The sequence below is a fragment of the Micromesistius poutassou genome, assembly GCF_964030765.1.
Source record: "Micromesistius poutassou genome assembly, chromosome: 8".
Lineage (NCBI taxonomy): Eukaryota > Metazoa > Chordata > Actinopteri > Gadiformes > Gadidae > Micromesistius > Micromesistius poutassou.
The window spans coordinates 909,734-930,122 of NC_140278.1; the positions used below are offsets into that span (position 1 = coordinate 909,734).

Sequence of the window (20,389 nt, forward strand, 5' to 3'; positions counted from 1 at the left end):
CACTATGAGAGAGAGACTATGGAGGGAGAGACACTATGAGAGAGAGACACTATGAGAGAGAGACTATGGAGGGAGAGACACTATGAGAGAGAGACTATGGAGGGAGAGACACTATGAGAGAGAGACACTATGAGAGAGAGACTATGGAGGGAGAGACACTATGAGAGAGAGACACTATGAGAGAGAGACACTATGAGAGAGAGACTATGGAGGGAGAGACACTATGAGAGACACTATGAGAGAGAGACACACTATGAGAGAGAGACACTATGAGAGAGAGACACTATGAGAGAGAGACTATGGAGGGAGAGACACTATGAGAGAGAGACACTATGAGAGAGAGACACTATGAGAGAGAGACACTATGAGAGAGAGACTATGGAGGGAGAGACACTATGAGAGAGAGACACTATGAGAGAGAGACTATGGAGGAGAGACACTATGAGAGAGAGACACTATGAGAGAGAGACTATGGAGGAGAGACACTATGAGAGAGAGACACTATGAGAGAGAGACACTATGAGAGAGAGACACTATGAGAGAGAGACTATGGAGGGAGAGACACTATGAGAGAGAGACACTATGAGAGAGAGACACTATGAGAGAGAGACTATGGAGGGAGAGAGGGTGGAGGTGAGGAGGAGGTGGTCCTGATGGGGTCAGGGCTCAGCCCTGAGGTGGAGGTTCTTACACAGGGCTATGAAAGGCTTCTGGGAGAGGTGGAGCACCTCTTCCTGGGCCCCAACACGCCAGCTGTCTTTAATCAGGTCTCACAACACACACACACACACACACACACACACACACAAGCACGCACACTTATTGGCATGTGTGGGCACATCTAAACACACAAGCCCATAAACACACACACACACACACACACACACAGTTTCCATCTCTTTATGGTTTCTGTTGCCATAGTTGTTCCTTCCAGCGCTGGGTGAGCTTTTATCTCAGGCTTTGTAGCACAGTCCCCTAATGAAGGGCGGTGCGCACCGCGCACACACACACACACACACACACACACACACACACTGTTGTGTGGCTCAGAGAAACATCAGAGAGACCATTGATTCTTCTATTCCCCCCGCGGGGCTGCAGTGCTCGGTAAGCACCTCTGGAAATGAAAGACAGGCCTCACAATGAGAACAGACATTTGCAAATCAATCCACAGGCTGGCAGCAGTGTCCTGCTCTAATGAGGAGGCAGCGCTGACGCTAACACGTCTGCTTAAAGGAAGCACGCGCTCTGTGTTTCTTTGGGGTTGTTCTTTTAAGCCTTCTTCAAAGAGCCTGTGAACCCCAAATCTTTAATTTTTTTTAATTGTTGGTGAAATGTGTTAATAAGATAAGATCACCAACACAGTCATTGATGCCATTGTGTCACTGTTACTAAAATGAGTCATTGAGAGAAAACAGGCAACAGTTGACTGTGCTCTGAGTGCAGGTGACAGTCTGGTGGAAGTGTCTTTAGGTATACTGGGATCCTGATGGCCAGGTGACAGTCTGGTGGAAGTGTCTTTAGGTATACTGGGATCCTGATGGCCAGGTGACAGTCTGGTGGAAGTGTCTTTAGGTATACTGGGATCCTGATGGCCAGGTGACAGTCTGGTGGAAGTGTCTTTAGGTATACTGGGATCCTGATGGCCAGGTGACAGTCTGGTGGAAGTGTCTTTAGGTATACTGGAGCTGCTTCTCGGACACATAGTAAAACGGCAAAGAGTGTGAAGCATCTTTTATACACATTCGCTCATTATAACTCCCAAACACAACGACGGTACTCATAAAGTAATAGAAAGTCGGCATGGGTCGTTACCATGGGGATAAGACACACCCCTCCTTCCTAGAACTCTCAGCCCAAAAGGCTTTTTTTTATCTCATAGTCTTGGAATGGGAGCTGAAACCTAAACTTTAAGTAAAGACAGCTTTCTGGTTGTGCTCATTACATCCAATAGGGGAGCTAATGAGAGAGCTGGCTGGGACCGGAACACAGTCTGTAGTTTGACGTCTCAACACGGCATCAACACCCCCAGCCCAGTCACCCACAGTGGTGGCCTTGACTCCCCGTGTGTGATCAGCCTCCCCTGGAACTGCGTTTCCCCCTTTAGTGTAGAGGTGTTTACCAACGGGTTTACCAACAGTATAAGCTCTTTCTCTTACAGTTGTACTTATCCACCTGTGTAATATCCATTACAGGACAATATTAATACATTCCTCTCAGCTCATACCCCGTCGACTCCAACTCCAGCCCGTTATATACAAAAGCCCCTCACAGAGGTGGTTGTTTAGAAAACAAAACAAAACATTTCACCACCAAAGCAACACCCGAAGAAATAAATGACAGGAGACGAAGAGAGATTACATTCCCACTGTCTTCTCAAACAGAGAACCAGATATCTGTGATGACAGCCACGCAGCGCACAACTCAATCTTGATCTCTCTGCGAGACACCTTTACATATTAGGCAGACAGAGTGGAGCTGGGTGTTTGTTCCTGCCTAATGTGTCTGTGCCTCCCTGCAGCCGCGGCGTGTTGGCAGGACTTCATGTGGGATAGAGTAACCAGAAGCTTCACCAGAGCTCCTCAACCAGGTGACATCAGGCATCTGTCAGCAGTCTCTCTGCCTGGCTGCCTACTTCCCATCCTCCTACTATGAAACACTACACATCTTTGTTCCCACCCCACCCCCTACCTCCCCACTACCTTCCTCCCCCCTTCTGAGTCAATCCCTTACGTATTCACAATATTTTGACGTTGCTTCTTTAAAACATAGAGTTTACTTTAACTTTACCTTGAGAATCTCATTCTCTACAGTTTATAGACCAGGTTTGAACTGACCCCGCTCAGCCGAGGGCTGCGTCTGCCAGTCCAGACACACTGCGGGGCAGAAGAAGAAACCTGAATACATCTTGGATGCTGACTGGTAACATTTTAAAGTGATGTTGGTTTCTGACCCAGCGGATGGTTTAGTTTTACAATAAGCTATATAATTATATAATTAGCTCAACTTAAAAAACTAAACTTGAATATAGCATCAGCACGACTACATCAAATATCTCTTCCAACTTTTTCAAAACAATCTCATGTTTTATTTATCCTCATTCCAAGATAGGCCACGAGATACACCACAGATATTATTCATTTTCAGATCAGGTTCTGAGAAAACTGTCTCATGAATACTAGTGGGTGATGGTGACCTCTGTGGCAGGGAAGTTTCTGGAAACAATGATTTCACCTGACACTGATGAAGGTGACCACAGGAAGCCCTCGATGACGGGTCAACAGCCTAGCGAGCTACATCTGGACCCTGATGAGGGATTGTTGTCCTTCACATGATGAAAGTGAGGCTGGTTGGAGAGCGTCGTGGTGGATAGAAGTGAACAGCACTTTGTAAACAAACATAATGCGCTCTCATTACCAACGCCGTGAAACCAGAGAGCCGCCGGAGTCATTGAGAAATAAAAAAACCTCCATTCCAGAAAAAAACAACCTGGCCTTGACTCAAAACCAGATGTGAGCTGTTAGCTTTTGGAGACAGAGGGAGAGGGGAGAGAGAGAGAGAAAGGAGGGGTGGAAAAACAGCGGCTATTGGCTCAAATGAAAGGGGAAGCAGAAAACAGAGGACTACTTTCACGACCCCTGTTTCTTCTCATGTGAGAGAGAGAGAGAAACAACTGTCCATCAGCCAGCCTGTCTCAAACGGGCTGACCAGACTACAACTCTCTGTCCTTTTCGGGGAGGGCAAATATGGCGCCGAGAGCCAGAAAGCCACATTCTCCACAGCCAGGGAATGAGATAATTACCAAGGAGAGGCAATAAAACAAACAATACAGTGGATTCACAAGGACTTCAGAAACAGGGTCAGAGCCAAGTACAATACTCGCTGTTTAGAGACATTAGAATTACTGCGTCAAGCATCCACTTTGTTATACTGTTGTCATTATATGGGCTGAAATACTACTTTATGGTTACCTACTCTGGGAAGATTTGGACTGTCCAGAATGGTTTACCAGACTGCAGTTTCCAAAACCGACCAGCAGAGAAAGAGCTTCTCTGTATACAGAGCAGGTGATGCATGTGTATAGACCAGTGGGATGTCACAAACTAGTCGGCAGTCTACCTCAAAAGTAAAAGGTGGAGTGTGGCGTTCTGTAGAGGGACAGAGGGGTTTCCCTGTTATATATTCATAGATCCTGGCATTCAGGATAAGCGTAAAGGTGTAAGAATGATGCAAAGCCATTTCCAGCATGACTTGAACTCTCCCGATCATAAAAGATGGGGCTGAGTGTGAGATAACACTGAAGTCCAGCTCCATCAGAACATAATCTTTCCATACTTAACATCGCTGGATAGACAGCTGAGAATCCAGCCTTGTCCATTAACTTATTCATTTATCACTCCACACCACAGCATTGCCTCACGTCACATTTCCATTTCTTCTATGAATGACATTAAGATTAGAGTAAAAATGCCACGCTCCTCACCTGCCACTCTTGACCCTGGGCCCATACCATACAGATGAATGCAGATAGCACCCACTGTCAGAGACGCTGCATCTCTCTCTCTCTCTCTCTCTCTCTCTCTCTCTCTCGCTTGGCAGAACATGAAGGAGGTAGAATGACGTCTCTTCAGCCCCGCCGCAACAACAGCTGTGGTCAGAGATAAGCTCCTGTCTCTGTCATGACCATGGGCTGGTCAGTGCCAGCCACTGGAAGTGACCCTCTGGCCCCTAATCAGGGGAGCACGGAGTGGTGGCTCCGTACCGGGGCTCTGTACCGGGGCTCCGTACTGGGGGCTCTGTCTGAACCCCGGCTCACCTGCTGATCTGTCTGTCAGCGCCCGTGTAACCTCACCTCACCTCACCTCACCTCACCTCACCTCACCTCTCCTCACCTCTCCTCACCTCTCCTCTCCTCTCCTCTCCTCACCTCTCCTCACCTCACCTCTCCTCACCTCACCTCACCTCCTCACACCTCACCTCACCTCCTCACCTCACCTCTCCTCTCCTCACCTCACCTCACCTCTCCTCACCTCACCTCTCCTCACCTCACCTCACCTCACCTCTCCTCACCTCACCTCACCTCTCCTCACCTCACCTCACCTCACCTCACCTCACCTCTCCTCACCTCACCTCTCCTCTCCTCTCCTCTCCTCTCCTCACCTCACCTCTCCTCACCTCACCTCACCTCCTCACCTCACCTCACCTCACCTCACCTCACCTCCTCACCTCACCTCACCTCACCTCACCTCACCTCCTCACCTCACCTCACCTCACCTCTCCTCACCTCACCTCTCCTCACCTCACCTCCTCACCTCACCTCACCTCTCCTCACCTCACCTCACCTCACCTCCTCACCTCTCCTCTCCTCACCTCACCTCTCCTCTCCTCACCTCCTCACCTCTCCTCACCTCCTCACCTCACCTCACCTCACCTCTCCTCACCTCACCTCCTCACCTCACCTCTCCTCACCTCTCCTCACCTCTCCTCACCTCACCTCACCTCTCCTCACCTCACCTCACCTCTCCTCTCCTCACCTCACCTCACCTCCTCACCTCACCTCTCCTCTCCTCACCTCACCTCACGCCACAAGCACATTTTGATGGAGGTTTGAGCTCGGCTCACAGCTGTCACACAGCGAGCCGACTGGGGGCACTTGGCCCACAAGTACATATATATATATATATATATAAAATTATTAAATATTTGAATCATTCGACAGCACTAATATATACTAATATATATATATATATTAGTATATATATATATATATATATTAGTGATATATTATATTAGTGATATATTATATATTAGATCATTTGACAGCACTAATATATATATATTAGTGCTGTCAAATGATTCAAATATTTAATAATTTTTTTAAATATTTAATCGTGATTAATCGCATTAATGCATAATTTTTTCTCATTTTAATGCTCTTATCAACATGGAAAAGTGGATCGGCTTGCAATTGAAAACAACATTATATACGTAACATATATATATATATATATAATATATTTTGTTGATACTTTTTAAATATTTTATCCATAGCATTTCGGGAGGCCTGAAACCAATGGCCGCAATAAACAACACCTAGCCCTCTTGACTTAACAGAATGGTGTAGTTTAGAGTTCTGGGGTTTAAAACATCTAGCCATTCAAGGATATGGTTTCAATTATCAAGCACGCCATCTGATGTCCACTACAGGTATGCATCAGCCTACCCCAGTTTGCAGACCCAGTTTGCAGACTCATGTGTTTATATGTGTGTGTGTGTGTGAGTAGAGTACTAGTGCTTGTGTGTACACGTGCATGCCTCAATGTGTGGTTCATGGTTTCATGTAATGCTCTTAGACAGACTGGGTGGAACCGTGTGATGTGGTGCTCAGCGTTGTTTGATGGTTTAAAAAAAAAAAAAAGAACTTTCACAAATGTGAGGGAATATGATATAGCAGACAAACGCAAAACCACACGGATTGGTTACTTGGCTGACTTGAAGTCAACTCAGTATACTGTAGCAGCGAACACACACACACACACACACACACACACACACGCACAACCAAATACACACAAATGGACACCCACATACACATACACACACACACACACACACACACACTCACTCACACACACAAAGACACACATGGGCGCGAGCACCATCCATGGCATATGAAAGCCTTGGCGGGGCGGCGGCTGAGGAGCAGGATGTCGGTCTGTTTCTGGCCTGCATGTGAAGTTCTGTGAGCTCCCGCGCAGGACCCCGGCTCTCAGCCCAGCCAATAGGGAGCTGGCTCAGGCCAATAAAGCGGAGGGGATTTGTTCCACATTCCACAGGCCTTTTAAACAACACACTGGCGGAGCTCAGAGCGCCGGCCTGTGGGTCAGGTGGTGGAAACAGCAACATGGCGGTGGTGGGGGTCCCGCCTCTGGGTGCCGCCTCTAAGCTCCGCCTCTAAGCACGGCCTCTAAGCTCCGCCTCTTTCCTCTCTGTGGAGGTTAGCTGCGTGGCCACTATGCTATGGGGGATAACAACCTCTCCGCTGCCACTGCCCCGTGTAGCCGTACGGTAACCGTGACGTTATCGTCTCAATCAAACATATGGTTACATTCGACAATTATGCTTACTAAGCCCCAGCCATTCTAGAGCAACTTCCTCTCAGCCTTGCTCCATAACTGTGACACTAATGAGCGTCTCTTTCATTTTCCTAAGTTGCCTGTTGCTGTAAGAGCTGTTATAATGTTATATAATATATGATATAACAATATAATGTTATAATGGTGGCCAGTGAGACCACCATCACGCCAATACAAATGGTGAAGCTGCTTTGGTTGTGTTTAAATAATAGGTCAGCTTGCAGCCTGGAACACAAAAGTTGTTTGCTGACATGTATTTAGGGACGGGCAGGGTGTGGGCGGGTCAGACCGTCGGGTTGGAGCTCCAGAGTAGGGCTGTGGTGTGGGTGAGTTGGACATGTAATCAAACAGTACGGGGGTGTGTGGGGTGGGGAGCAGTGTCCAAGAGTAGCACCACAGCAGGCCGCCATTCGGCACACACACGTCACATCACACAGGACCTGGGCACACCCACCCAGAGCATTGGTGTCCCCAGCTGGCGTAGGGGCCCCCAGAGGGGTGGAGGTCAGGGGGACTCGGGGCCTCAGCCGTGGTTGGGCCTAAGCTCCACTGGCTGGGGTGTAGAGAGTATGAACCCAGGGAGTCTCAGGATAAGAGTTGCTTTTCAGCCGTGACCAATCCACTGGTAATGTAGCATGAAGCCTGTACACATCCATCTGCTGGGCACATTGAGCCAACTGAGATGTAGAGGTCATGCACTTTAATGATATAGCATTCACCGCCCCCCCCCCCCCCCCCCCCCCCCCCTCAGGAGGACTCAAGCCTGCCAGACCCAGTGGGCCAAGCACAAAGCGTGATTATGAGGATAAACTGAAACAGGCACACAATACCCATGACAAGCCATGGCCAATCTATCTATCTATTCCATCCTATCTGTTTGTACATCTACATCTGTTTGTCTGTCTGTCTATCTGTCTGTATCTGTCTGTACGTCTGTCTATTTGTCCCATCTATCTCCGTAGCTTAGTCTCAGTCTTCAGTCTTGTGCTTTGAAGGGTTCTTCTCGCTCCAGAGACCAGGGGATCGCTGGACACTGGTGCAGGCCTAGTTCCAGGCCTAGTTCCAGGCCCAGGCCTAGTTCCAGGCCTAGTTCCAGGCCCAGGCCTAGTTCCAGGCCCAGGCCTAGTTCCAGGCCTAGTTCCAGGCCCAGGCCTAGTTCCAGGCCTAGTTCCAGGCCTAGTTCCAGGCCCAGGCCTAGTTGCAGACTGTGAAGTTCCTCACAGTCCTGGTGCCAGACAGGGGGGTCGCCCGGGGGTCAACTGCAAGTGTTTTTCTGAGGATTCCTTAAATACATTCCCCGCTGGGCACAGGAAGTAGGAGAGACCTGAAGTCTCCTCTCAGGCTGTGTGAACGAGGCCTGAACACACAGGATGGACCAGCAGGACACGGGTCATTCTCAGAAACACGTTACACAACATACCATGGGATTAAAGACCAACCTGAACAGAGTCTCTGGTCAAATAATGTGACGCACTCAAACTGCTCATTCCAATATAATTATATTTGAGGGTACATAATGTGAGGTTCCCAAAGTACTAGAATTGTCCATAAGGATCACATTATGATTCTCACCTCCAGCACATTCATTATTAATATATATACGTATATATTATTTAATATTTCCACAGAGCGTGGCTGCAGTAGGTGTAGCCCTTTGCTGCTGATGCAGGAGGGGGTGTTTGCACCTCGCTGACCTGCCCCCTGTGTGTGTTGGAAACACTGTTCCCCAGTGAGAAATTCTCCAACGTAATTCATCCATGGCACAAGCAGAGATCAAAAGGCTATTGGTGCAGGGGCCAGTCCCCCCGCACCCCCCATAAGGAGTGCAAGTGTGTGTGTGTGTGCACACTCACACACACACACACACACAAACCCATGCATGCACACTCTGGCACACATGCAAGACTGCAGGCTTAGACAGCAGCTTTCACCACCATGATTACTGGAAACATGGGCTGTGAAATATAATGTAGTAAAGCATCAGCTTGACACTTTAACAAAAATATATATTTATATGCTATAGATACATATTCATAGCGCACAATCAAGTTATCTGAGCAAAGCATCCAGAGTAGATCTTGATAATAATTCAGAGTTCCCCATGTTGGTTTCATCTCACCAGTATCTGCGTACATTCTTAGATCTCTTTGCCCAACATGAGAGGGTGAGGGTAGAGGTGAAGTTGAGCAGAATACGCCCTCTTAAAGGCACTTTAAGGTAACATTTGACGTGTGATAAAAAACTGAATATAAATTTTAAAAAGGGGAAAGACTTCACAAGGCATGGTTGTGTGGGTTGGCCGTCGGAGGAACTGTGAAAAGCTAGGGAGATAACGTAGGGTAGAGGACGAGGAGAGAGGAGAGAGGAGAGGGGGGAGAGGGTTAAGATGCTCTGATACACTGACATTCTTGAAATGATAGGATCGGTGTAAGACCCACATCAACACACGTAGGAACATATGAGAGAGAGAGAGAGGGAGAGAGAGAGAGAGAGAGAGAGAGAGAGAGAGAGAAGAGAGAGAGAGAGAGAGAGGGAGGGAGGGAGGGAGAGAGAGGGGAGAGAGGGGGGAGAGAGGGAGAGAGAGAGAGGGAGGGAGGGAGGGAGGGAGGGAGAGACAATTCCTGCCTCAGTGGATCGCAAAAAAAAAGAGAAAACCTTCTGCTTGTGAAATGATAGACAAACGCTGCTTTTCAAAGATCAAGGTCTTGGGATTTTAAAGTTGATTTAAATTGCCACCAACTCATTTATACCGGAGGCTGATGCTATTGCACTTTTAAACAACAAATGTGAAAAGATACAAGAAAAGCATTTTGCATTTAGCATATGCTTCCTTCGTTGGCTGAACTTCATAAGGTGTCATAGGGCACCATGCTGTCATTGATGTATTTTATTTATACTTGCCTATACATTTACTGTCTGTGTAATTTGTCCATGATATATGTACATTCATGCTGTTTAAATAGCCTCATGCTGCAGAAAGAACTGCCTATTCCACCTTAACGTTTTTTTGAGTTCCAGATTTTCCCTTACTTTTTCCATATTTGGATGAATGCTGGGGCCTTTAACACTAACAGTTAAATGTCTCTATAAAGAAACAATGTGCCATTTGAGTTGGCAAACAGTGAGACATTTTAGAGTTTAGCTAGAGAATAACGCTAACAGAATAGAGACAGTTAATGTAAAATTGCCATGTCGACATAAAACAATTTCCATCCAGCTGGTTATTGATGTATGAAAATAAACAGTGACACGGTGGGCAGCAGACGGGTTGTTTTAACAAAGTTCATACAAGACTCTCCCCCTGAAAGGCCGACAGTCACGGGGGGAGGAACCTCAAGCAGCACCGCTGTTTATTTTAAAATGGAGTCGGAGGTAAATGTGTTACATTGCACACAGGACCAGATTAGCCTTTGAAGTGGATGGACTCAGAAAATAAATGGGTGTGGGGGGTGGGGCAGGGCTGGGGGTGGGGGTGTGGAGGGTGATGGAGTTGCCTTCTGAGGAACGAGAACAGTGGCCTCTTTGAGCACTCCTCAAACATCTCTCCCACCCGTCCTGTCACATACAAAGAAGGCATAAAAGGCATCGGGGCTCAGTATGTCCAGCGAGGACCTGACAGCCACTTCAGCAGCCGCCACAACGGGAAGTGTACGGGTCGAGACCGAGACAACCTGCACATCACAGTCAACACACCTCCACAATGAAGTGGTTAAAGCAGAGCTGTTGTAATGAGGGGAGCAGGTCTGTGAGCAGAGCAGGCAGCCATCTCCTGTCTGAGAGTCATGTGATGTGAAGAAAAAGAGGCCAGTCCTAAACTGTCTGCAGAGCCCCAGCTCCAAGCTTTGAAGCTGCTAGTGTGTTTCAACAGCTAACCACTTTCAGATGGGACCGGGGCTTTTTATGAGCTGAATAATAGCGATACCTACACATGTGCAGGCTAGGGGTCCAAAAGAGGGGGAGTCTATACCAAGGCACAGGGAGGGGGGGGTCTTTGTGCGCAACGAATCCTGAATGTAAGTAAAGAAAATAGAAGAAAGGAAGAACTAAAAGTACTGGGTATCCATTGGCCTAGCCAGTCTGGTTTATTGTATCATATAGAGGGCAACGCATGCTTCTCTTTATGTGGAATAATCACATCTCATCCACATCTCCAAACCTCAACTTCAACTTGTATTATTATATATGAATCTCATGCAACGTGGAGAAGCCTTTGCTGAGTAAAAGAAAAAGGAAATGTTCTCTGAAGCGCCCTCTATTTGTAACAGCTTTAGAGACGAGACAACGAGAAATGTCCTCCAGCGCGAGCTGTGCCACCATAAAGGGAACAGAGGACCAGACCTCTGGCCCTCATGATTGGTCCATTTTTCTCCTTTTATCAAGGATTTGTTTACCAGACTTTGCTGAACACAAGTATAACGTGACTGTGGAAATTAGCTAACAAGGTAATAAAAAAGGGCAATTGCATTTCATGTTGTCTTTCAGCAGCATGCTAAATATAACAACAACGTCCAGTAGCGTTCTGTCTCCTTCACTGGGCTCTTAGAGATGTGGTTTCTTCTGTGAGAACACAGGAAACCAGAGTTTGGTGTGTGCGTGCATGTGTGTGCGGGTGTGCGTGCATGCGGGTGTGCATATGTGCGTGCGTGCGTGCGTGCGTGTGCATGCATGTGTGCGTGCGTGCGTGCGTGTGTGTGTGGCTCGACCCTAAACCTAGCAGGGCACCGGGGTTTGGAATGTGGAGCAGAGATGAAGTTTGTGCAGCCTTCAGCAGGAGGCTGACAGACCACACGGCAGCACGGGGGAGCCTGGCATAATGACACTTATCTTTTATCCCAAGCGACTTACAACCATTCACGCACACACACACACACACACACACACACACACACACACAGAGTCACACGGAGTCCACCACGCAGGGCGACAGCCAGCTGGTCAGGGTGACGCCTCGACACCCCGGCTTGGAGGAGCCGGGGATCGAACTAGCAACCTTCTGGTTACTAATCAACTAATCGACCCGTCCTACCTCCTGAACTACTGCCTCGTGTTTCAACGGTACCACAAATCAACGAGGAGCTGTTCACACCAGTGTCAGATGAGTGGGGTCAACCTCTGACCTGCAGGAAGACAGTCTCCAGTTTGTTATGTTATGGAAGGCAAACAAACTATTCCAAAGAGTCCAAAGACAACTCTGAGCTCCTGAAATATAGAACCAGATAAGCAGGACACTCTGTACACTACCTAACCGCATTTTCTTTTGAGAACAAAAATCCCATGAGAGTCAAGTGTGTGGTCTTTAGTTTACCAGCTGAAATTATAACAAACATTAGACACCAGTTCCAATCAAACAGGGTCCTCATCAAACATAGCTACAAAGACCCCCTTAAAACAACAATAATACCAATAACAAACCCATCATATAATATTCCCCCCTAGTTGCTCTACTTCTAGCAAAATGAAGTCCACTTGGAGAGAAGAACTAAAGCCTTCTGAGAGAGAACAGGGATTTATGTGGAAACATACCTTACACACTAAAATGTAATAACCTTTGAGTCTCCCGGTGTTTTAGTTGGCTGAGAGAAGCATAAGATCAAACAGAGACTTGGATCCAGCATGCTTAGCCAAAAATGTCAGAGCTAAGCACTGGGCTCCAACCCCACGTCTTTTCCTTCGTCTGGCAGAGAGAGAGCGAGGAAGAGTGTGAGAGAGAGAGAGAGCACTGGGAGACAGGGACGTGAACCCTCCCCAGGGTAGACTCTTTCTGTCTGTCAGCCGCCACAACCACTGCAGGCTCCGGGGTTCCTTCACGGGACCCTGCAAGGAGGAAGTGAGGTCGGCCTGCTTGGAGGAGCTCGTCGATGACCACTCAAGTCTCGAGTGGGTCTCATGTGGAGACAGAGACAGAGAGAGAGCGAGCCAAAGAGGACGCTATCACTTGAGAGATTGTAGCACCTGGTTTGGCTGCGCGATGGCGTGCAGCCTGTCATACAGCCACTGAAGCCAGTCTATGTGGGTGTGAAATCTTGTAAACAGAAATGCCATATAGGTGTCTTTATGCAGCAGTGAGACGTGTTGAGTTACTTCAAAGAGCTGATGATAAAAGCCAGCAATAAATCCAAAGGCAACAAAGCCTTTCTCCAAGATAAATCCATTCAGGGTTTGTTTTTCATGCCCGTGTCTCAACTCACACGTCTCACAAGTCTCTCCCTGGGTTTTTCTCTTAGACTCTCATAGACTCTTAGACTTACATGTGTCATTTCTACAAGTACTATCTATGTGGTACAACGGCTGTATGGATAAGCAGGATTGAGAATTCACTTTCACACTTTTACAAACAAAAACGTGAATGTTCCACACCAACACAACACACAGGTCATTTCAAAGGGTTGGGGTCAGCTGCAGCTGCAGTGGGTGAAGCGCTGCGCTGCTCACTCTGCTGTCTCTAGGTCACAGGACCCGTCCCACAGCAGCCCTGGTCAGTGGGCCCTCATCACGCTGTTTCAGAGACATTAAACAGATCCTCAGATGATAAACCTCCAGCCGCCTGCTGCACTCTGAGGTCTTCTTCCACCAAACATCTCGCAGACAAAAGTCCCTTTAGATGATCCCTCATCCCACCACATGCTGGCATACTGATAATCACACACACACACGCTTGCATGCATACACACACACTACACTCACTCACACTGAGATAAATAGTAGAGACAACCGGGAGCGTGCGATAGCATCCAGTAGACAGACAGACAGGCGGACGGATAGAGTGACCTCCATAGTTAACTTCTGGGTTACACTGCGTGATGCCTTGTAGCCACACTTAAGGATGAAGGGAGTCGCAGGCCTCTCTGTCCAGGCTCACACCGAAGACACTCACACGCTGAGAGGCTGTTAAGAGCCAGCGTCGACAGAGAGATGGAGAGCGAGAGAGAGAGAGAGGGAGGGAGAGAGAGAGAGAGGGAGAGAGTGTGGGAGAGAGAGAGGGAGAGGGGGGGGGAGAGAGAGAGAGAGTGGGAGAGAGAGAGAGAGGGAGAGAGTGTGGGAGAGAGAGAGGGAGAGGGGGGGGGAGAGAGAGAGAGTGGGAGAGAAAGAGGGTTAGGGAGAGAGAGAGGGAGAGAGAGGGAGAGAGAAAAAGAGAGGGATAGAGGATGAGGGAGAGAGAAGAAGAGAGAGAGGCCGTGCGACATGAGGATCATTAGAACAACCATATTGCAGAGGCGATCCTGTGACCCACTCTGCCCCCTTTCCAGGATCCTCTCCTTTCCACGGCGACCTCCAGAGGAGAAGAAACACCAGCAACCCTTGTCCATCCCCCCCCCCCCTCAGCCCCTCCCCCCTGCTCCCCTTGCTCCAGGACTCTGCTGTACAAACCAGGAACAGATGTGAGCCGGGCCGCGCTGAAAGACCCCGCTGTTCTGGACGCCAGCCACATGCTTTTAATTCAGAGATGAAGGCCCACAGCTCGCCTTCTTGTGAAGCCAATTTAAAGGGGGGAAAATGAAGGAAGGAGAAGGAGAAATGGCAAGGATAAAAATAAACAAACTCTCCCAATGCCTTTAAATCTTTTCAGAACCCAATCCATACACAGCGCACCTTTAATCGGTCATACTGTGGGCACTCGCACTGCTGTGCAGAAAGGTTTGATTTTCTCAATTCCTGCGGCGGAGAGTTGGAAGTGAGGGGAGGTCACTGTGTGGACTAGACGAGGAAACTGGAAGGTTCTGAAACAACCTTCTGACACTTTGAGAGGAACACTTTACGCGCCGACCCATCCAGACTCCAGAAGGCCCAGAGGGTCTGCCTGGACTCTGATGTACTCTTTTATCAATCAGAGACGCACGAAGAGCTGAAGCGGTTCTACCTCATCAACAAGTCAACATTTATTTTTCCGTTAGTCTTAAAAGCTTTTGGCACAGCTTTACATCAAGCTGAATCCGTATAGCCAAGCTTTCCAGTAAGTGTGATATTATTAACCTTTCAAAGTGAATAATAACATGAGTCTTTGTTGTGGGCTTCAAAACGTTGACACACTCTTTCCCAGAGATTCAGACTGGGAGACGAGATGGTGTGTTGAAAGCTTGAATTAGCCTGTCGTTGTTTGGCTATCCAAGCATGTCTGGAAGAAGCTCTCAATGAAGTGTGCTTGAGTGTGTGTCTTGTGAGAGAGAGCGAGAGAGAGAGACGGAGGGGGGGGGGGGGGGGGATTGTTGCCAAAGGTGGAGTGTATGAACCTTCACAAAGCTCCTCTGAGCAGTGAAACACAGAACTGGAATAAACCGGACTGCACCTTTCTGTTTTAATTGACGTATTCATCACCCAAAGAAAAGCTCAACTTTTCTATTCTCACCTCCCTACTTTTCTAGCGTGGTGTTTGGCAGAGAAAGTGATCTTGCCTCTAGTGATTCTGCGGCAGGACACCAGGTGCATGGACAGGTAATGCTTGTTCTCGCAAACACCTGCGATTAAGTGTCAGAATCTTCTAGACTTTTGACAAGTGGGGCCCGGGCATCTTTCTCCAAGACGGCAGAAACACAGGAAAGGGATATCAACTAACGAACTGGGGGTTTTAGGAACAACATTTATTGAATCACATTAAGACTAGATTTGTGATTCAATAAATGATGTTGATTTCGCAATCCTTTACCAAGACTGTAACACAAACGATCAAATAGTCACGTGAGCATTGGCTCATCTCCTCCTGCTGTTCTCTTCTTCTCTTTCTCTTTTCAGCCCATCCACCCCTCCCCCAGGACTCAGGGATGGAGGGCTGAGGGGGGTGGTGTGGAGGGAGGCTCCTCTGTTATCAGAGGCCCTTTATAACTCCCAGCTCGGCTCTTTGAAGTCCCCGCCAGACAGCTCAGGAATCCCACTCCCCCATTTGACAATGAGGAGGGGGATGGTTCCAGCAAAACATAGTGTGTGTGTGTGTGTGTGTGTGTGTGTGTGTGTGTGTTTGCCAGCCCCCCCCCCCCTCCACCCTAAACCGCCAAGCCCAACCAATATGAGATCAGTTATAAGCACATTTAAGTGTCATGGCTGAAGCTCCTCAGCCATGTTATATGAGCATATGAGGAACTGAAAGGACATCTTTAAATGTTGAATCCATCGCTGAGCGGCATTAGAGTATACAGCCGACAGCCGAAGAGAAGAGTCCCATTGAGTTAGTGATCTAAAACAAATCAGATAACTAAGAGTTCATGATTTACTATGTTGCTATATTTTAATGATTGTGATTGTGTTCTTCATTGTGTACTAACATTTCTTTTATGCTTTAGGTCCTACACTTCCGGGTCTGATCATGTGTTAGTTTCACTTATTATTATAATTAAATACTAATATGCACTGATGAATGGGTTGAGTCTACAGGAGAGCAACCACCAAAGTAAAGCTAAGTGTCTCATTGGTTCTCCTGTAACCTGAGAGCTTCCTCTCATGTGAGTCTCATCATGTTGTTTCATACTTCCTCTTTGCTTTGTTTTTTAGTCTGCCCAGCTTGGTCACATTACTAACATAATGTCATTCTGTTTACGGCCACAGGTCTGCAGTCCTGTACTGTACTCCTGTACTGTACTCAGACCTGTCCTGTAGTACTGTACTGTACTCAGACCTGTCCTGTAGTACTGTACTGTACTGTACTCAGACCTGTCCTGTAGTACTGTACTGTACTGTACTCAGACCTGTCCTGTAGTACTGTACTGTACTGTACTCAGACCTGTCCTGTAGTACTGTACTGTACTGTACTCAGACCTGTCCTGTAGTACTGTACTGTACTCAGACCTGTCCTGTAGTACTGTACTGTACTCAGACCTGTCCTGTAGTACTGTACTGTACTCAGACCTGTCCTGTGCATTGACTTACTCTGTCAATATTGTTTTTGCAGCTGGATTAGTCAGAAACACTCGGGCTGTAATAAAGAGATTGAACATGATTCAAAACAAATGAAGTGTCTTATTTTTGGAAATAATATGGACTGTAATAAAACTAAGAAAGGAATCTGTTTTGGAAGTGCTGATAGAAGTATCCTTGGTATCTGTGGTGCTCTGAGCTGGCAACAGACCATACCGTTTATATGCCAGAGAACAACTGACTAGTTTGTAAATCAAAAAGTTAAAAACCTACACAAATATAACTACTTCCATTTCATTACGATTTGCTGTAATTCAAGTAAATACAGTGTTTTATAGTTCATAGGCCGGCATTACTTTCAGATTGAACAGAAAGACGATCTTCTCCGTGGTGTGACTCTGAATACGAAACAGACTGTAAGACTGTTCCCAGTGCTCTGGTTGATGACCAGAGACACACAGTAAGCCAAGGGTGGGTGTTTGATAACCCAGAGAGAGTCAGGCACCAACCCACTCTCACAGCCCTGCTAACATCAGCCCCTAGGGAGGGACCTCACCACCTCCTCACAAGTAAAGGAAGGTTTCATTTACCACAAATTGATCCTTAAAGACCCTGATATAAAGAGACACCCCCCCCCCCACACCTCATCATGTACGTGGCCTCAATGTGTGAACTGGGGGTGCTCTCCTGTCGCCCTCTGCAGAACGACCGATTGAAGTGATGTCATGTTAGGCCAGGAGTGTTGCATGCTGGGAGCAGCACTGAGAACGGGATTCATTGAAAATAAGTCCCAGCCTTTAGGCAGGGCCAGCAGCCACAAGACCAACGTTATATCCCACAGTCTGAGGCTCTCCATCCAGCCTCAACATTTAATGAAATCTTTGTGTGTGCGTGTGTGTGTGCGTGTGTGTGCTCGTGCTTGTTGATGTTTATAAACTATTCTTCAAAGAAAATAAGCCACACACCATTGTGCTGGTGCCAGATGAGCAGACAGAACAACAACCAACGATTTGAGACAGCAGCAGGTCATTTTACAAGCTTGTTAGAATACAATGTATTCCAGTAAGTCAAAGGCTATATCAGTCTCTCTCACACACACACACACACACACACACACACACACACACACACACAGTTTTACTTTATATGGTCCCAAATAAGTAGTCGTCGTTTGTCACTCGTTTGAAAAGTTAATTAAAGCATTACAAATCCAAGTAGATTTGGGCAAAGACATTTGGCAAATGTCTACTTACACTATAATAAACTAATATAAAAGCAGGCTTAGTTTGAGAACAGCAGTGATATTATAACGATATTGATGTATTTTGAAAAGAGTAATGAGCGTCTTAAATAAATACCTGAATGTTTTTCAGCTTGTGATCCGATGGACTATAACGTTCACATTCCTCCATCCCTCTCCTGAGGAAAGCATTGACAACAAAACTGTCTCCTAAAAATGAAATAAAATAATATTGTGTCGATTTGAAACATCCAAATAGCACAAGGTTTTTTTTTACCAGTCGTTATATTATCGTTATACAGTCTAATATTTTTTAAAGATGTAACAGATCTTGAAATCTTCTCACCTTCAGGATTCTCCCTCCTCTTAGACACTGTAGGTCCACCGTCGTAGACAGAAGCCAGTCGTTAGTTTGAGGTTTCATTAAAACTACTTCAAATCACTGGTATCCAAAACGCTCAATCCATACTTCACATTACTTACCATGTTTAGAATGAAGTTTCCCCATCCTTAAATCCCTAAATCAAACGAAGGTTCTTCGGCTAATCCGATCGAACAGTTACTGCCTCAAAATTGTCACATTGTGTTTAATTGGCAAAAACAAACTCCAACTTCATCCAAATGCAGCCAATAAAACCGGAGAATCATTGAAAAAGATCTGTTGTCATTTGCAGAGGGCAAGATACGATCCTAACCCGGGGAGACGAGAGACCGGCGATGGTTGGAGTTGCCGCTGCTTCCCCAGCTCCTCCAGCAGACCACTGAGGGCGGAACGCAGCGGGCAGCCTCCTCTTGAGCAGGACGCTGTTGAGATGTAGACCGCCAGACGGCGCTGTTTCCCCCGTGTCGAGACATGGGGGAAACAGCGCCGCCTGGCGGTCTACATCTCAGGCGCATACTTGATAGGATCTCACTTATGAAAATGGCTTAAACTCAATTTAACACATGATTAATGAGGGTTGAAAACTCGATTCTGTGTTGACAGCCCAGTATTCATTGGACAAATTCAGTTAATATATGGCCCAGTTTATATGTATCATGACATTTCCCTTAAAGGTAAATGCAATGGGCCTAGTACTACTGTCTTTAAGTTGGTTTGACATTTTATTGGACAATACAATGCTATCTGTGAATGATTGCCCTTGAAAGAAAATCCAAAAGAACATACCGACCTTTAAGCAGACAAAGAGTACCTCTTTGATACTTAATGGTTGCTTATTTTGGCAAGGTGTTTGAGGACTAGGTGTTAGACAAATAACTGGCCTACTTATTGTTGAGTGAGAAAAGTGAGAAAAGAATGGTGCTGTTATGCTTATGTAAATATTTGAACTTTTTTTTGCCTAGTACTTGAAGCGTGCTTTGTCGTTTCATTGCTGGATAAAACAATTGATCCTCCATTCTAGTTTGTAACCATGTGTATGTCCCATTGTATATGTTGTCTATGTACAGTTCTAGGCCTGAAGCTCACACACTTCCTGTGTTAACAAAAGTCTGTCCTAATATTGCTGTCCTCTATTTAACATACATAAACACACATACTCCAACCACACACATCCCACATATACACCACACAATCCAACATACATACCACACAGAGACACACGCACTGACTGTGGTTTTGATCAGTCTGGTTGACAGGAAGAGCAGACAGCATAGCTCATTGATGGATCTTCTTTGATCCTACTTGCCTAATTATCTCCATTTCGTTATGCCGTCCCTCTCTCTCTCTCTCTTTTCAGAAGGGTTCTGTGCTGCTACTTCTCTATCCCACACAGCCCAAACCTGTCCAAACTGCCAAACAACAGGACTCAAACATGGACATTGAGAAATTCACTGATCATTGTTTAAGAGTGAAAGTAGGCAGTAGATTTTTTCACTAAGCTTCACCAAGATGTCCACCTCATCAATGAAAATGTATATCTTTAGACATTTGGGTTGTCATTTTTTCCAACTTCATCTTGATTGTAATGTTTTGTGTTCTTGTGTTTTGTGTTAAATTGTGTTGTTTTGAAAGATCTGTTTAAATATGGTTAGATAATTTAACAGTCCTCCAGAAGGCAATCATGTTTCAATCTTTACATTTTCTCTTTGAACCAAATTCAATAAATTATTTTCTAGGGGAAAATACATCTTCTTGTAATAGTAAATAACAATCAATGTGTCTTGATCC

At 46.5% G+C, this 20,389-nt stretch overlaps 1 protein-coding gene across 1 annotated transcript in view; it reads right to left on the bottom strand.

Moving 5' to 3' along the window:
• The window catches only part of nkd2b (NKD inhibitor of WNT signaling pathway 2b), a gene marked incomplete at its 3' end in the record, with an annotated part of 24,731 nt that extends 5,902 nt beyond the window's left edge, over window positions 1–18,829 (bottom strand). The window contains exons 1-3 of the mRNA XM_084471559.1: window positions 18,703–18,829; window positions 18,566–18,592; window positions 18,338–18,429 (exon numbers count right to left, since the gene is read on the bottom strand). Of these exons, the coding sequence (XP_084327685.1) occupies window positions 18,338–18,429; window positions 18,566–18,592; window positions 18,703–18,727 (144 nt within the window). The 5' untranslated portion in view covers window positions 18,728–18,829. The remainder of the gene's footprint in view (window positions 1–18,337; window positions 18,430–18,565; window positions 18,593–18,702) is intronic.
• Between the last annotated feature and the right edge of the window lie 1,560 nt (window positions 18,830–20,389).